A 13083-nucleotide genomic window follows, 5' to 3' on the forward strand; every position below is an offset into this window, starting at 1 on the left:
ACCCCTTTGAAATAATAATAATTAATTTTATAATAAAATAAAATGAATGAAACATAACTAGCCTTCAATAATCCACCCTCTCAAAAACTGCCACCTACAGCAGACTATGTATGTTGTGTTAGAAATTTTGGCCCATTGTAAGGTTGCATTAGAAATGTCTGCTCTTCTCAAGTTTACAGAACTGAGAACTTCTGTCTCGCGCCGCTGGACAGAAATAGTAAAAAATTATGATAGTTTTGGAGACCCCTGAATTTTAAATATTTGAATTGAATAGTATCCAGGTGTCTGTTCATTCTATGGAAAGAAAACCAGATAAGACCTGAAAGTGCTCACAGATGTAGCAGAGAAAACACTGAAGAGACGCCAGTTTGTGTCGGTAATTAATTATTCACCCTAATGCACTCGAAATTATTCACTCATTCCATAAGAATTGGCAGGATAACTCATCCATTGATTTAGCTAATATGATCCTCTTGGATATGCTTTTTTCCTGTCCACACATCTGGACAACATGCAGCGATAGACATCTGTATTAAATTGTGCCAATCATTTCACTAAGAAAACAGTGCTTCCTGCCAGAATTGTCATAACGTAAAAATAATTTCCTCTTCACTGTCCTGCTGATGTTGAAAAGTCAGATGAGCATTCCGCTGGAAGCTAAACACCCTCTCACATTGTCTATGTCTGAGATAGTTCCCAAAATCTTGCGGAAAGCGACTGTTCTGGGGAAAAGTTGCCGCACACTCTGATACATACCATGGACCAGGATGAAAGAACCCGAGAGCATAACTCATAAATACTTTCCCCAGCCATTACTTTTTCGACATTCTTTATTCCCTTATCATCCTGATGACACGTTGCTGGGATGTACTGGAGAGCTGCGCTTCTTGTGATGTGGCATGAAGCTGTGTGTTTTCTTTCACAATGGTCTGTAAATGAAGAGTCAATAGGGCGTGTAAACAGACACTCTGGTGACAGGGATTCTGTAAACCGACTGTGCAAACAAGGAGGTAACTTCAAACGCTCCCATTGTTCGGATTGTTCATCGTGCATGGCTTAGTCCGACTGGCCTTCACCTCAATCACACAGCTTTCCAAGCTCGCTGTATCATTCACTGCAGTTCAGAAAGACCAGGTGGGACAGGGGACAAAAGACCCTGTATGGGATCTCTGTTTCGGCTTCTAAGAGCTGCACCAAAAAGCATCTTCCCCTCTCACCTTTGAACTGAGTTTAGTCTCCGAAGCTGTCTCCTTTTGCCAGTAGGACACTCCAATGTTCTCCCAGGACACTGCAGGAGTGGAGAGAAGGACGTCTCTATCACTTCATAGATAAGCTCAGAGGCTCCAAATTGATCACTTGGACTGGGAGAGCTCAATGGAAACTGCATCAGGCATGAGCACAATGACAAATTATTATAATTAAAATGTATAAAACTTGGAATCATCTCATCACTGTCAGCCTGGAATTATGGGGATTAAAATATTTGAGTGTCTCGTCTTTGGAGTACAGCCAAAAGTTCAGCCCTTGCCTTGGTAGTCCAGTGTGACTTGGAAGTGGTGCAGATGTTGAGGATGCTGTTGACATTGAAATGCAGCTCTTGATATTTAAGTAACTCTGAATATTTGCTCTTTGGTTTAGCACGAATTGACCTTTTTTCTTCTGTGATCCAAATGTGTTTTCTTAGATTTTATTCTAAAGTGATTTTCAGCACACTAAACAACTTAAGTCTCGTGTGTTTTGGTGTGCAGCGATTGCAAGGCGTCTTATTCTCATGCGTGGGTTTACCATGTTTGCACCCCACTTTCGGATTCATTAGTTCATATGGCAACCGCATGATCTTTCTCCCAGCGTCTCATTTATTATATTATAAGCTGCTATATATTAAGAGAAAAACATTGGTTTGCTCTATTTGCAGTAAATCTGGTTGGTATTATTGCACAGCACGAGAGCCAGAAAAACTACCACATCATATACATTCTATTGCAGAGTAGCATAAAAATAACAATTAAATTTTATGTCATTTTTTTTCCCTTATACATGGAATTTGGCACTCTCTTAGAATCCTTCCATTCTCCATAGAAGTTCAAGATGTAAAATGGAGACGGTACTTTTCTTCTGCTGCTGTATGTTGAGCACATTTAAAAGTAACCCTAAAAACTCAGATTTCCATTGAGCACATCTGTAATCTGTAACAGTGCTAGAGTGGGATTACAACCCAGGTCACTGGAGTTATAAATCACCTATCGCCTCTCCTTTTCTGATAAGCATATGTTTTTGTAACAGTGATGCGATTGTCGCCACATAGGCCTTTTAAACTTTGAACAACACTTGTCAAACTTAAGGCCCATGAGAGCTTGATGTGGATATGGTTTGCCAAAGCTGCATGTCAGTTTCATGACCGATCAAGATAGATTCCAAAAATAATATGGGATAATAATTTGACTCCACAGAGATGCAGCCAGTGCAGACTGAAGATGGCACACGTCGGAAAAACAACTGCATCGGAAGGTTTTGTGTTTGTGTCGAAGCAGTATTGCTCGTAAGATATTCACCATGAATATTTAAACCATGCGAATGAGTATGGCACCTCGACTTCAAGAATCTGCCTACAGTGCATCATTGGCATCAGGCGGGAATTTCATCAGTCTTTATGCCACCAGATATTTCAAAAGCCACATGCATTGGGGCGCAGCGGGGGAAGAGGTGGGGGAATGCGGGTGTTTATCGCAGACGAAGCTGTGGCTCCGATTTTTAATGAGTGACCACAGCGAAGCAAGGAGGAGGTCCATTGTGTCCAACCCTGTGGTGTCCGAGCTGGCCGCAGCCCACATACTGACACACACACCGATGTACAGCTGCTCCTGAAGCTGATGGAGAAGGGAGATGAAGAAGAAAAAAAAGTTGAGCCTGAGACTTTCTCTTGTTTATTCACAGAGTGTAAGGGAAAGAGAGAGAAAAGGAAAAGTCTTTAATCATATTAGCAGTCCTCCCTCTTTCTACCCCGTTTGAGTTGGGGTGGGCTATGCAAATACTGGCCGTCTGCCTGCCCCCTTCAGATACTTGCACACACACACCCTCACTCATGCAAAGCGCAGAGGACAGTCATTCTGTGAGTGCATGGAGCTCCAACTTCCAGAGATCTCTCTTCTCTCATCTACCCCCTTCCCTCTCTCCCCTCTCTCCCCTCCTCCAGCACACCTTCGTGTTGTTACCCTTTTTTCCCCTCCCTCTTACTAGTCTTACTAGCCTCCTCTCCCCTTGGTCCAATCTTCTCTGAGTGTGCAACCAGAAGGGCACACAGGAAAAAAAGATGCTGCTGATGCTACAGCCCTGCAGAGTTCATGCCTGCTTCAGGGCCCACTGACAAGACAAGACTGCACATGTGCTGAGGAACTTACACTTTGAGGAACCTGCGACTGGACTGTGCACTTTTTTTTTTCCAGAAATTGAACTGTCAACAATGACCACAATGTGTCTCATCTTCTCACTCTTGCTTGGAGTGTTGCTTTCTCTCGTGGACAGCAAAGGGACTTACTATGGAGGTCATGTGGGTCACATCAACCCTTTCTTTGGAAACAGATACAACATGTACAAGGCTGGACTCAACCCTCAGCTCACGCCAAACAAGCCAATGACCCGCCACAAGTAAGTGCTCTGTTTTGGTCACATGCATGTCTCTCAGTAGCGGGAGGGACGGATATTGCCAGCAGGGTCCACCTAAATTTGAATTTCCCCCGAGAAGCAGCTCATGTCACCAGCAGAAATGTGGTTTCAGTTATAGCATCAACTCTGTAATAGATCCTGGACTGGACTCTCGCTTTCTGCCTTACTCACCATCAGCTCTTTCTGTGGTTCACACCTAAAACCATCTGTGGCCATGGATAAATATTATCAGCCTGTAGAAACAATCCGTAGTGAAAACAAAGAAATAATTATGGTCTTTAAGCCTGAGCGCAGGGAGTTGATGATAGGGTTATTGATCCACATGTTGGTGACTTCTGTCAGGGGTTGTACACTTGTACGACTTGGAACTGGAGGGAGTGGTTGGACGAAACCTTATCAATGCATAAGCAACAGCATTCTTATCTGCTGGAGTTTGATTCAATTTGACAGGATATTTTCATTTCACGTCATTCCTCTCGTATATACATGATAAAGTGAAGAATGTTGTGTTTCTCATCAACAATCTGTCATGTAAGTCGGATACTCTCGGGGCAGCAAAACCACATGGGCCAGCAGAGAAAATAACAACCTTTTAAGTCATGAATCTGGAAGTGAAATCAAAGCATGGATGTACATGGCTAACCCGGACTGAGATAGAACATCAGTTTGGCTTGCAGGGTTTACAGGCTTCTGTCTCTTTTGCTTGGCTAACTTTTAGAAGTGTTATGATTTTGGACAGCTCCTTAGCTACCTGCTGCTCCACTCAAGCTGCCACAGACTACTGTTGATCACCCCGGCTCCACCAGCCTTCATTCTCTGGTCTGTGACTTAAAAGCGAATCAATTTTGCCGATGATTTTTCCAAAATTGATCTTCAGAATGATGAAAATAAACTAAAGAGACAAGGGAAAAGGTGAAAACAAGGGTCTGTAATGAAATTAAATGTGGTAAATTAAGGAAAATAAGTCTAAAACAATACATCAATTTTCACTTAACAGTCCACACTAGTAAACTAGTTGTTCACAAGAAAGACCCCATCAACTTCCCCTCATTATTTTATTGGCCAAACCCATTCCTAAATATCTCCATTCACCCTCTAATTGCAAAGTGTCAGTGAGGAATTTATCACAGTATGATCAAGGTTTCTATATGACTGCCACTTCAGGGCTGTAGGTCACCAAACCAGATGTGTTCTCAAGTGAAGCAAGTGGACGCCTAAAGGGCAACCTGCTGGTTTCTCTTTGGACACTGTAGCTGCCATCCAGAAATGCGATAAAATTTTGCTGACCTCAACTTTATTTGGCTTTAAATAATCCCAGCCCCACGCACATCTCACTATTAGCTTTAGTTAGGTTGACTCAGTGGTCCGTGAAGAGTCAAGTGTGTCGCTGCTATATGACTTGGAATCATCAACATTGTCCACAGGCTTGCGTGCAGTTTTAGGAATTGTCTTCTGTTATCATTTGATTTGAGCTGAACTTACAGTGGGTACACAGAGTTCAGTGTCAGACTCTGACTCAGAATCAGTGGCTCTCAAGGGGCACATAATAGTAGTGGACCACCACCAGTGATATATGAGCTCAGTTGTTGGCTCTACTGGTCAAGGGAATAATAACACGTGCTGCGACTTGTCACTGTGTGAAAGTGCATTTCTGCATCACGTCTCCAAACTGTACTCTTTGTTCCTGTTGTTCGCTGCGTCACTCATGAGTGCCTACAGCTTGTTAATGCCCAGCCTTCAACCCCCCCTGCCCAACGGACCACATAGACCCAAATACTCAGCTGTTGATGCGCTACAGACCCTCGGTCATCACATAGAATTATTATCTGCGTTTTGGCACCGTAACATGATTTAATTTCACAGCCATTCCTCCCATTCAATGCAGTCACTTTTCTGCAGAGAAGAAATACGACCCTTCCTTCACAGACTGTGACAACGCTTGGACCCGCCTGTCACTGGAGGAGACAAGCATGAGGTCGATGTGTCACACTTGATGGTTTGGATTTGGTCAGTCATTCACAATCATGACACGTTTGTCTGAAACATGGCAAAGAAAATGGCTGCATGCAAACACTCAAGTGGAAGGTGCTGAATGTGTCAAATTGGCACGCACCACTGCTCCTTGTCAACAACTCTCACATTCGACTGACGTGCTTACAATAATTTATTAGACAGGGATCAAAGGGGAAAGGTCCTGGTGTTGGCAGAGGTCAAAGGTTACGGGTCGCTGTTGTAAGTTCTTCTTGAGTGTCCAGCAGAGGTCTTGAAAAGAGCCGGTGTCCTGCCAGGGGTCACCGAAAGTGGCCTGTTCAGTGGGGAAAATATGTCATGAAATGACATGAAGATTTTATTTTGTCAGGTGAGCATTAGTACTGACCAAATTACTACTTTCATTTTTAGTATTTAAGAATTTTGTATCACAATTTAGCTAAAATGTATGACATTTTAGACAGTTCGAAGCCATGCCAGGAAAAACTGGTCTATATAAGCAACCACCTTGCGCTTCTATGACAGCAGCTGGGTCGTGCTGACATTAACAGCGAGTTGTTAATAGACAATTACGCTCATCCTTGAACTCAACTTTTATTTTCATCGCGGCTCAGCTGTTGCCGATTATAACGCGACAAGCTTTGGCGGTGACACACATGCCCACTGGTTGCCCTTGGACAAAGACATTTGAACTCCAGCAAGTTTGGTGAGCCCAAAGAATTGCAAAGAGAAATTGTATGGAGTCCAGTCATGCTTTATTTCTGTCTAACAAGTATCGAGAGGATTTCAGGTATTAGGTGCAACACTGAATGTTAGACTGTCGGTGGGCGTCATTGAAACATACTGTATCCCACATCCCACATTCTTACATGACATGAGTCTGCCGTCAACTGGCTGGACAGGAAGATGGTTTCGTTTATGGAGCTAGAGGAAACTAAAACCTTTGAACAGAGGCGTTGCTGCTTAAGTGGTTAGTAAAGGTGCTGTTTTTACATTTCATGGTTTTCTGTTTGGCCCTGTCAAGCCATAAATCTATCAGAAGCTGCAGCGACCCGAGTTCAAACGGTCAGGAACTCTGCAGGTGAGAAGGCTGTTTCTAATGAGGAGGGTCAGACTTTCGTTGCCACATTGTCAAAACAATCCCAGCAACAGCGGAGAAAGTGGCAGGTTTCAGCGCTGGAGGTGTGATGAAGCAACACAGTAAGCCAAGATAAATAAATGAGATAAAGCAGAGCATCAGAAAGAAAAAAGGAAGTGATAGAAAGGTGTGTTTTTGTGGGCCAAGTGAAGGGTGGAGATCCAGCAGCAATAATATTTTGAGGGAAAAAAAACTGCATGTGAGAATCTGAGATGGGAATTCTGCTCTTCCCCTGGGAGGCTCCAAAGCGATTTAGGATCTGTAATACTACACTGGAAATATTTACAGTGTGAACAGACCTGCAGTAGAAAAAAAAACACTAGGAAAAAAGTAGGTTAGGATGGGGACTGGTAAATGTGGGTTTCCACTCTTGGCAACAGGAGGGGTGTTTTGATATTGATTGGGGTGGAAAGTGGAAGGTCGCATGTGAGTGGGAGGGGCAGTTTTATCACACTTGTGGAATGAGCATGGGAGGTTCAAAGAGATGTCTAGTTGTTGAGGCAGGAAAATACATTCTAGGGGAGACTCTGAATTAAATTGAATATTGACTCGATGTTAACTCAAATACTGACAATGGAAACTTAAAACATAGATATGAAATTTGGACAAAAAAGAAGAAAATGAAGGACCTTTAGACATACAAAAAGTCAAACAACTAAAAATGTTTGATTATTAAACAAGTATGGGAATAGAAAGGAGAAGAAAAAAAACAAAACAAAACCCAAATATATATATATATATATATATATATATTTTTTTTTACCTTTATTACCTATATTATTTATATTTTATATTTTACCTTTATTTAAGGACTATAAAATTCAAAATTCAATATTCAAAAACTCCAAAAAAAGAAAGCAGCAATTTAGAACACAAAACAATGGAATATTTCCACATAATCACCTCCAGAGATTAACGCTGACCTCATGAGGGACGAATTAAAGTGGGTAAAGCGCTGACACGTAGACTGGACAAAAACCTTTTGCGATCATTTGCAGCCAAATCCAGATTTGAAAACTAGATCTTTCTAGTTTGTAAAAAAAGTCAAACAGAGCCATGAGTGCAAGAGTTCCCAGATTCCTTTCATCGAAGAACTGCAATGTTTATTTAACACTATTGAAACCCTCCTAATACTGTGTGTGTGGTCGGGACAGGAACACAGTGAAGCGCTACAGTGAAAATAAATCTCAGCCTTGGGTTGATGTGGTATTACTATCATATTAGATCACAGTGATCAGGTTCATTTCCCACACAAAAAAGCATCTTGTTGGCGCCTTTACTTGACTCACATTCCAAACCAACCCCAGTTTTCAGCCACCCAGTGGCACTCAGCTGACATAATAAAGCTGCACTTTTCCCCCCAAGTTGATTCATGGAAATGAAAAGTTGGATGTGTGGGAATGTTCATATTGGACTTGAGCTCCATGCTTATAAGTATAAATGTGCTTTATAAAGATATGTTTTGGCATGACTTCTTCTCATGCAATAATGTACACGGACCGTATAAGCACATATAATCCAGAGGGTTTTGAGCATCCTCAACTGCTCAAACATGAGCCGAATAAAGCCTGTTCCAATTATTATTTTTATCCATCGACACGACAAGCTGCTTAACAACTTCCATAACCCACCCCAAAAAAATAGGAAGTCATACATCCTAGCTATTGATATACAAATGCTTGTGTGCGACAAGAACACCTTAACAAAGCAATGTCTCCAATTTTCTCGAAGGAATTACGACTGTTTGAAGGTGTCACATGGTCCGTACACCTATCCAGGCCAAATGTATACAACATCGGAGTGCATTTCTTCCTTCAGGAAAATCTATCTCTCCGCCTCCACGATGACACACACTTCCTCATCAAAACATGCACGAGTCAGTCAGGGATTGCAGAAAGCAGTGGTTCCATTTATTCACACCAATTTTGAAAGGCGTCTGTAAGCTCTCCGGACCTGTTCATTTCCAGACCTCAATCTCCATCTCCTTTTAAACAGCTGCAGCAACGCTAAACACTCCCTACTGAATGAGAGAAATGCTTCCTCATCACATACAGAGAGCAGACTGTTTCCTGTGTTGCACTGGGAGCTTGTGATCTTTCAGAGCCCTTGGCAAAAAGTGGGTCCATGATGGTGGTTAGATGATGATCAGGAGGAGTTATACTCACAGGTTTGTCCAACCAAATGGTTCCCAGGCAAGTGACAATTCGATGACTTTCCCGACTGTCTTATCTGAGCATCAAGCTAAGCTCCAGAGATCCTCAGTAAACAGCAATGACGCAACATGAAGTCATCACTTGCAAATGCAGACAAGTGATGACGCTGTATCATCAGCACTTACCAGAAGAGAGCTACATTTGGCTGTGTTCCAGGTGCATGAGTGCTTTACCCACGCACTCTTTGGAACGTCTTCACCGCTCTCGGCGCAATAGAATACAGATGTTTATAGGTACACAGTTGGAGGCTTTCAGCTCATCCCAGACAAGTGATGTAAAGACATTCGGTTAACGTTGAGCCTGTTCCAGTTGTGTCCACCCAGATGTCAAGGATGTCTGGAACGCCATGCCTCATCATTCTTACTGATTTGCTCACTCATTATCAAACTTTGTTTTGGAAATGTCCTTTGCTTTTTATGTCAATCAATTGCTCAAGTTGATTTACAAGGACGCTTACTTTGCCCAAGCAAACATGACCTCAGGTGAACCTTCTTGAAGCAAACTGACGGTTAAATATTTTTTCCAGAAACCATTGTGCCTACGTTGTCCAGAAGAACATCACATGCACCATGCAGGACGGAGTGTCGACCTACGTGAAGGCCGAGTACACCACCAAGTGCATCTGGGGTCAAAAGTGTCCTGTTGTCCTGTAAGTTTCACGAGATCTTGGGAATGAAGTTCGGCAGCCAGAAAAGTGTGGAGGTTCAGGATGTTTTGGATCGTATGCATCATGAACTTCCAAAACCGTGACATGTCCATTTACTCCATATGGCTATTGGCAGAGAACGTGTAATCTATCCCCATTCGACCCTGACTCAGGAGTCCTATCATGTTGAGGTTCTTCAATCCGGGCCTCGTTCTTCCCTAGGCACTTTTACTTTCACCTTGTCACAAATCAAATTGGGCGTGCATGTGCATGCTTAGATCACGGTGTCCCTCTTGTGGTCATGTGAGGAATCGCATGCTCTAAATGTGAAGTTGAGCAAACATGATCAATTCCTGTGATGCCTCCTCATTCACACGTCTCATCATCCTAATCTCCAAATCTCCCTCTAATCTGTGTTAATCCCACCGTGAGCATCTTTATCCTTTTAGTTTTGCTCCACACCTCCATTGTCAGGCTTAGGGCTGGTTAAAACAAAGGCTTTGATTATAAGAAGATTACAGCTTCTGTGGTGTGTTTTTCAAGGTACAGGACGTTCTACAAGCCAAAGTACAAGATTGGGTATAAAACAGTGACGGAGCTGGAGTGGAGGTGCTGCCCAGGCTACTCTGGAGACAACTGCTTTGATGGCCCAACATCACAGCCTGATGTTGTGATGCCACCTTTTAAGGGAGCTGCTTTGCCACATCGCCCTGGGATCAAAGGATTTCCTCATGGTCCTAAACCTCCTGTCGATCAGAAGCCCGGGGAGGGTCAGTTGGAACCAGGTCCAAGTCGGCCTATTCCAATAGGGGAGTTGCCCAGTGGAGGTGAGAGACCAGACGTCGGTGAGAGCTTGTTTGACATTTTAAGTATTTCTTCTATTCCTCCTTGATGCAGAAAGCAAATTTGGAATCTCGGGGGTAACCGGTGAGCGTTTAGACCGTATGGAGGAGGACCTTCGTCGACTCACACAGGGACTTGATACTCTAAATGGAGTGGTGGCTGGTTTGGAGGAACGACTGCGCACAACTCTTCGGGAAGACACAAACAAGCTACTGGTGTCCTTGCTGCCCGTGGCTCCGAGAAACCCAGACTCCTCGGTAGGCTTCGGCTCCCTCCCCGATGGAACCCCAGATGGCCTGGATGGAGGGGAGACTTTTAATGGATTTGGCGACCTTGCTGGAAGGGTTACAGAGGTCAGAGATGAACTGCGAGCCAAAACTCACATCATTGAGGAAATTCAGGTATGGAATTATTCCTGTTTGTTCTTTTCAAACATCTTTATCTTTTTTTTTTTTTATTTTATATGAAAGGGAATGGTATTGGGTCACGACGGGCAACTGAAGGGGCTGTTGGAAGGAGCAAGAGGACGACCCATCCCGGGTCCTGCCACCGCTCCTCAAGTGGTTGAACTCTTGGATGCCAAACTTGCGGGTGTCAAGGCTGAAATTCTAGATGGTTTTGAACGCCGGCTGACGGGACTTGAGAACCAGTGCGATGAAAAGATCGGTGCAGTGCAAAAGCAGTGTCACAGGGAGCATATGGATGGCCAGGAGCAGATGCAACAGTCTCTGGATGGAAGAGAGACCGGCCTGCGACAGGAGTTGGGCACTCTACAAGCTCAGATCCAGGGACTTACTCTTACGGAAAGCTGTTGTGGACAGGTTGGGATTTAATGATCTTCATCGTAACTTTAAGGGTCTGAAATTGCATTCTTTTTCCTGCAGGTGAACTCTCTGTCGCAGCGCGTCCTGCTGTTGGAAGAATCCGTGAAAGGTCTCACTGACTCTCAGCTACAACTCCAAACGTCACTGATGGACCAAAGCGTTCATGTGGAATCGATGATTGAAACGCGTCTGTTGGATGTTGTGAGCCACTTTAATTCTACCCAAGGAGGGTCTATGGCTGGGATACCTGGTGGCTTGGATGGCTTCAAGAACCTCCTGGAAGACAAGCTAAAAACCCTGGAGGAGCGGGTGTTTGTGGCGGTGGAGGAGCTGAGTAACGCCACTGCACCTGCGTTGTTAGAAGGTAAAGTGGTCCCTGCGCTGGAGACGGACATGGAGTCCATGAGGAGAAAGTTTGAAGGAGACATGGCCCGTATAGAGAAGCAGTTGGTTGACCTGGAACTGCTCTGCACGTCTTCTTGTATTCCGTCCACTCCGTCAGTCGGGGGTGTGACAAACACTGAAGTGGAAGAGGAGTGCGGAGAAATGGAGAAAAAGATGGCCGACCGATTAGACACGCAATCTAACCAGCTGGACTATTTGAATAACACTTTGCAGAACCTCCTCTTCCGAATTGCCCAGGAGGACTCCGAGGGTTCAGTCTATGGTGAGATCACCCTGCTGAAGGTCAACATCAACTCAGTCAACCGCACTCTGAAGGGGCTTAAGGACTCCATTAGCTATATAGCAAGTGAAGTGGGTCATGTGAATTCGACCTGGGAGCAGAGAGAGAACCAACTTGTCAATCAGGTGCAAGGGATCACCAAACTCGTTGGGCGGCAAGCCTCTCTACTTGGGGCGGGGGAGAGACGACTGGCCCAGCTGAAGGGGGAGCTGGCAGCTTTGAAGAAGCGATTGGCAGGGGAGCTTCACGGCTGTCACAGCACAGCCATAGAGGTCCAGAAAGAAGTGAAGGCCGTGGATAGCAGGGTGACCCAGGTGGAAGGTCAGTGCAGCAGCTTGGGGGAGCTTGCCGAGCAGCTAGAGCGAATCAGAGCCGAGCTTGAAAGACATTCTGACACTTACCTGAGACAGGTAAACGGCACCAACGCTGTGAAGCTAATAGAAGCGACGGCGGAGGGAGAAAACCAAAAATAAGACCAGTAGCCTGTGCGCTACAGATACGAGAACCCTGTGGGTCCGGTGGAAATGACTTCCACTGCGTCATGTCCTTCAAACACCATCTGCAGAGACAGAATAACTGAAACGCTGGAAGTCAGCTGCAAGACGCCTCCCACTACCTTCAGTGCCTGTAGTGGCTGTGCAGTGGAGCGGACACAGTGCGCAAACTGTCCTGTGGTTGTATAGCTGGCCAATATTTCCTTTCAAGACTTTATGGTATCGGGCATTTGTGTTTGGTTAGTAACGATTTTAACTTATATGATGCTTTGTAAGGATTCGTATTACTGCAAATATTTGTGCACAAAACGACACAAAAGAAGGACTTTACGCGCTGCTACGGGTTTACAAGAACAAGCACATCACATCATCGTCATTCTAACTGTGGTCATTGCTCTTTTTCAGAATACTGTACATCAACTTGGTGCTAATTTGTTTTTGGAGTCCTCTGTGTGTGTGTGCGTGTTCCGGAATGTTTTGTATTTCAGCTTTGGTGACTGTTTCTTGTTACATTGGCGTTATTTCAGGTTGAAGAGCAATACCAAAACGCATCATTGGGGGGCAGTGGCAACATATGAAATGTCATGG

The 13083-nt window shown here is 44.2% G+C and overlaps 1 protein-coding gene across 2 annotated transcripts; it reads left to right on the top strand.

The window, feature by feature from the left end:
- The first annotated feature begins 3102 nt into the window (after positions 1–3102).
- On the top strand, positions 3103–13083 carry LOC128749741 (EMILIN-3). 2 transcript variants are annotated; one of them, XM_053849626.1, is made up of 6 exons: positions 3103–3645; positions 9530–9652; positions 10193–10476; positions 10547–10893; positions 10963–11313; positions 11377–13083. In XM_053849626.1, exons 1-6 carry the CDS (start codon positions 3461–3463, stop codon positions 12472–12474), a joined length of 2388 nt encoding a protein of 795 aa, XP_053705601.1. In that variant the 5' UTR covers positions 3103–3460; the 3' UTR covers positions 12475–13083. The 2 variants fall into 2 exon arrangements, with proteins under 2 accessions (XP_053705601.1, XP_053705602.1); XM_053849627.1 differs by lacking the exon at positions 10963–11313.

This window comes from Synchiropus splendidus, chromosome 18 (genome assembly GCF_027744825.2).
Source record: "Synchiropus splendidus isolate RoL2022-P1 chromosome 18, RoL_Sspl_1.0, whole genome shotgun sequence".
Taxonomy (NCBI): domain Eukaryota; kingdom Metazoa; phylum Chordata; class Actinopteri; order Syngnathiformes; family Callionymidae; genus Synchiropus; species Synchiropus splendidus.

Bases quoted from the DNA above. Each gene is read 5' to 3' on its own strand.
- LOC128749741 (XM_053849626.1), top strand. From the start codon at position 3,461: ATGACCACAATGTGTCTCATCTTCTCACTCTTGCTTGGAGTGTTGCTT. The intron at 3,646-9,529 runs GTAAGTGCTCTG...TATTTTTTCCAG, and splicing joins AAGCCAATGACCCGCCACAA to AAACCATTGTGCCTACGTTG. The intron at 11,314-11,376 runs GTTGGGATTTAA...TTTTTCCTGCAG, and splicing joins CGGAAAGCTGTTGTGGACAG to GTGAACTCTCTGTCGCAGCG.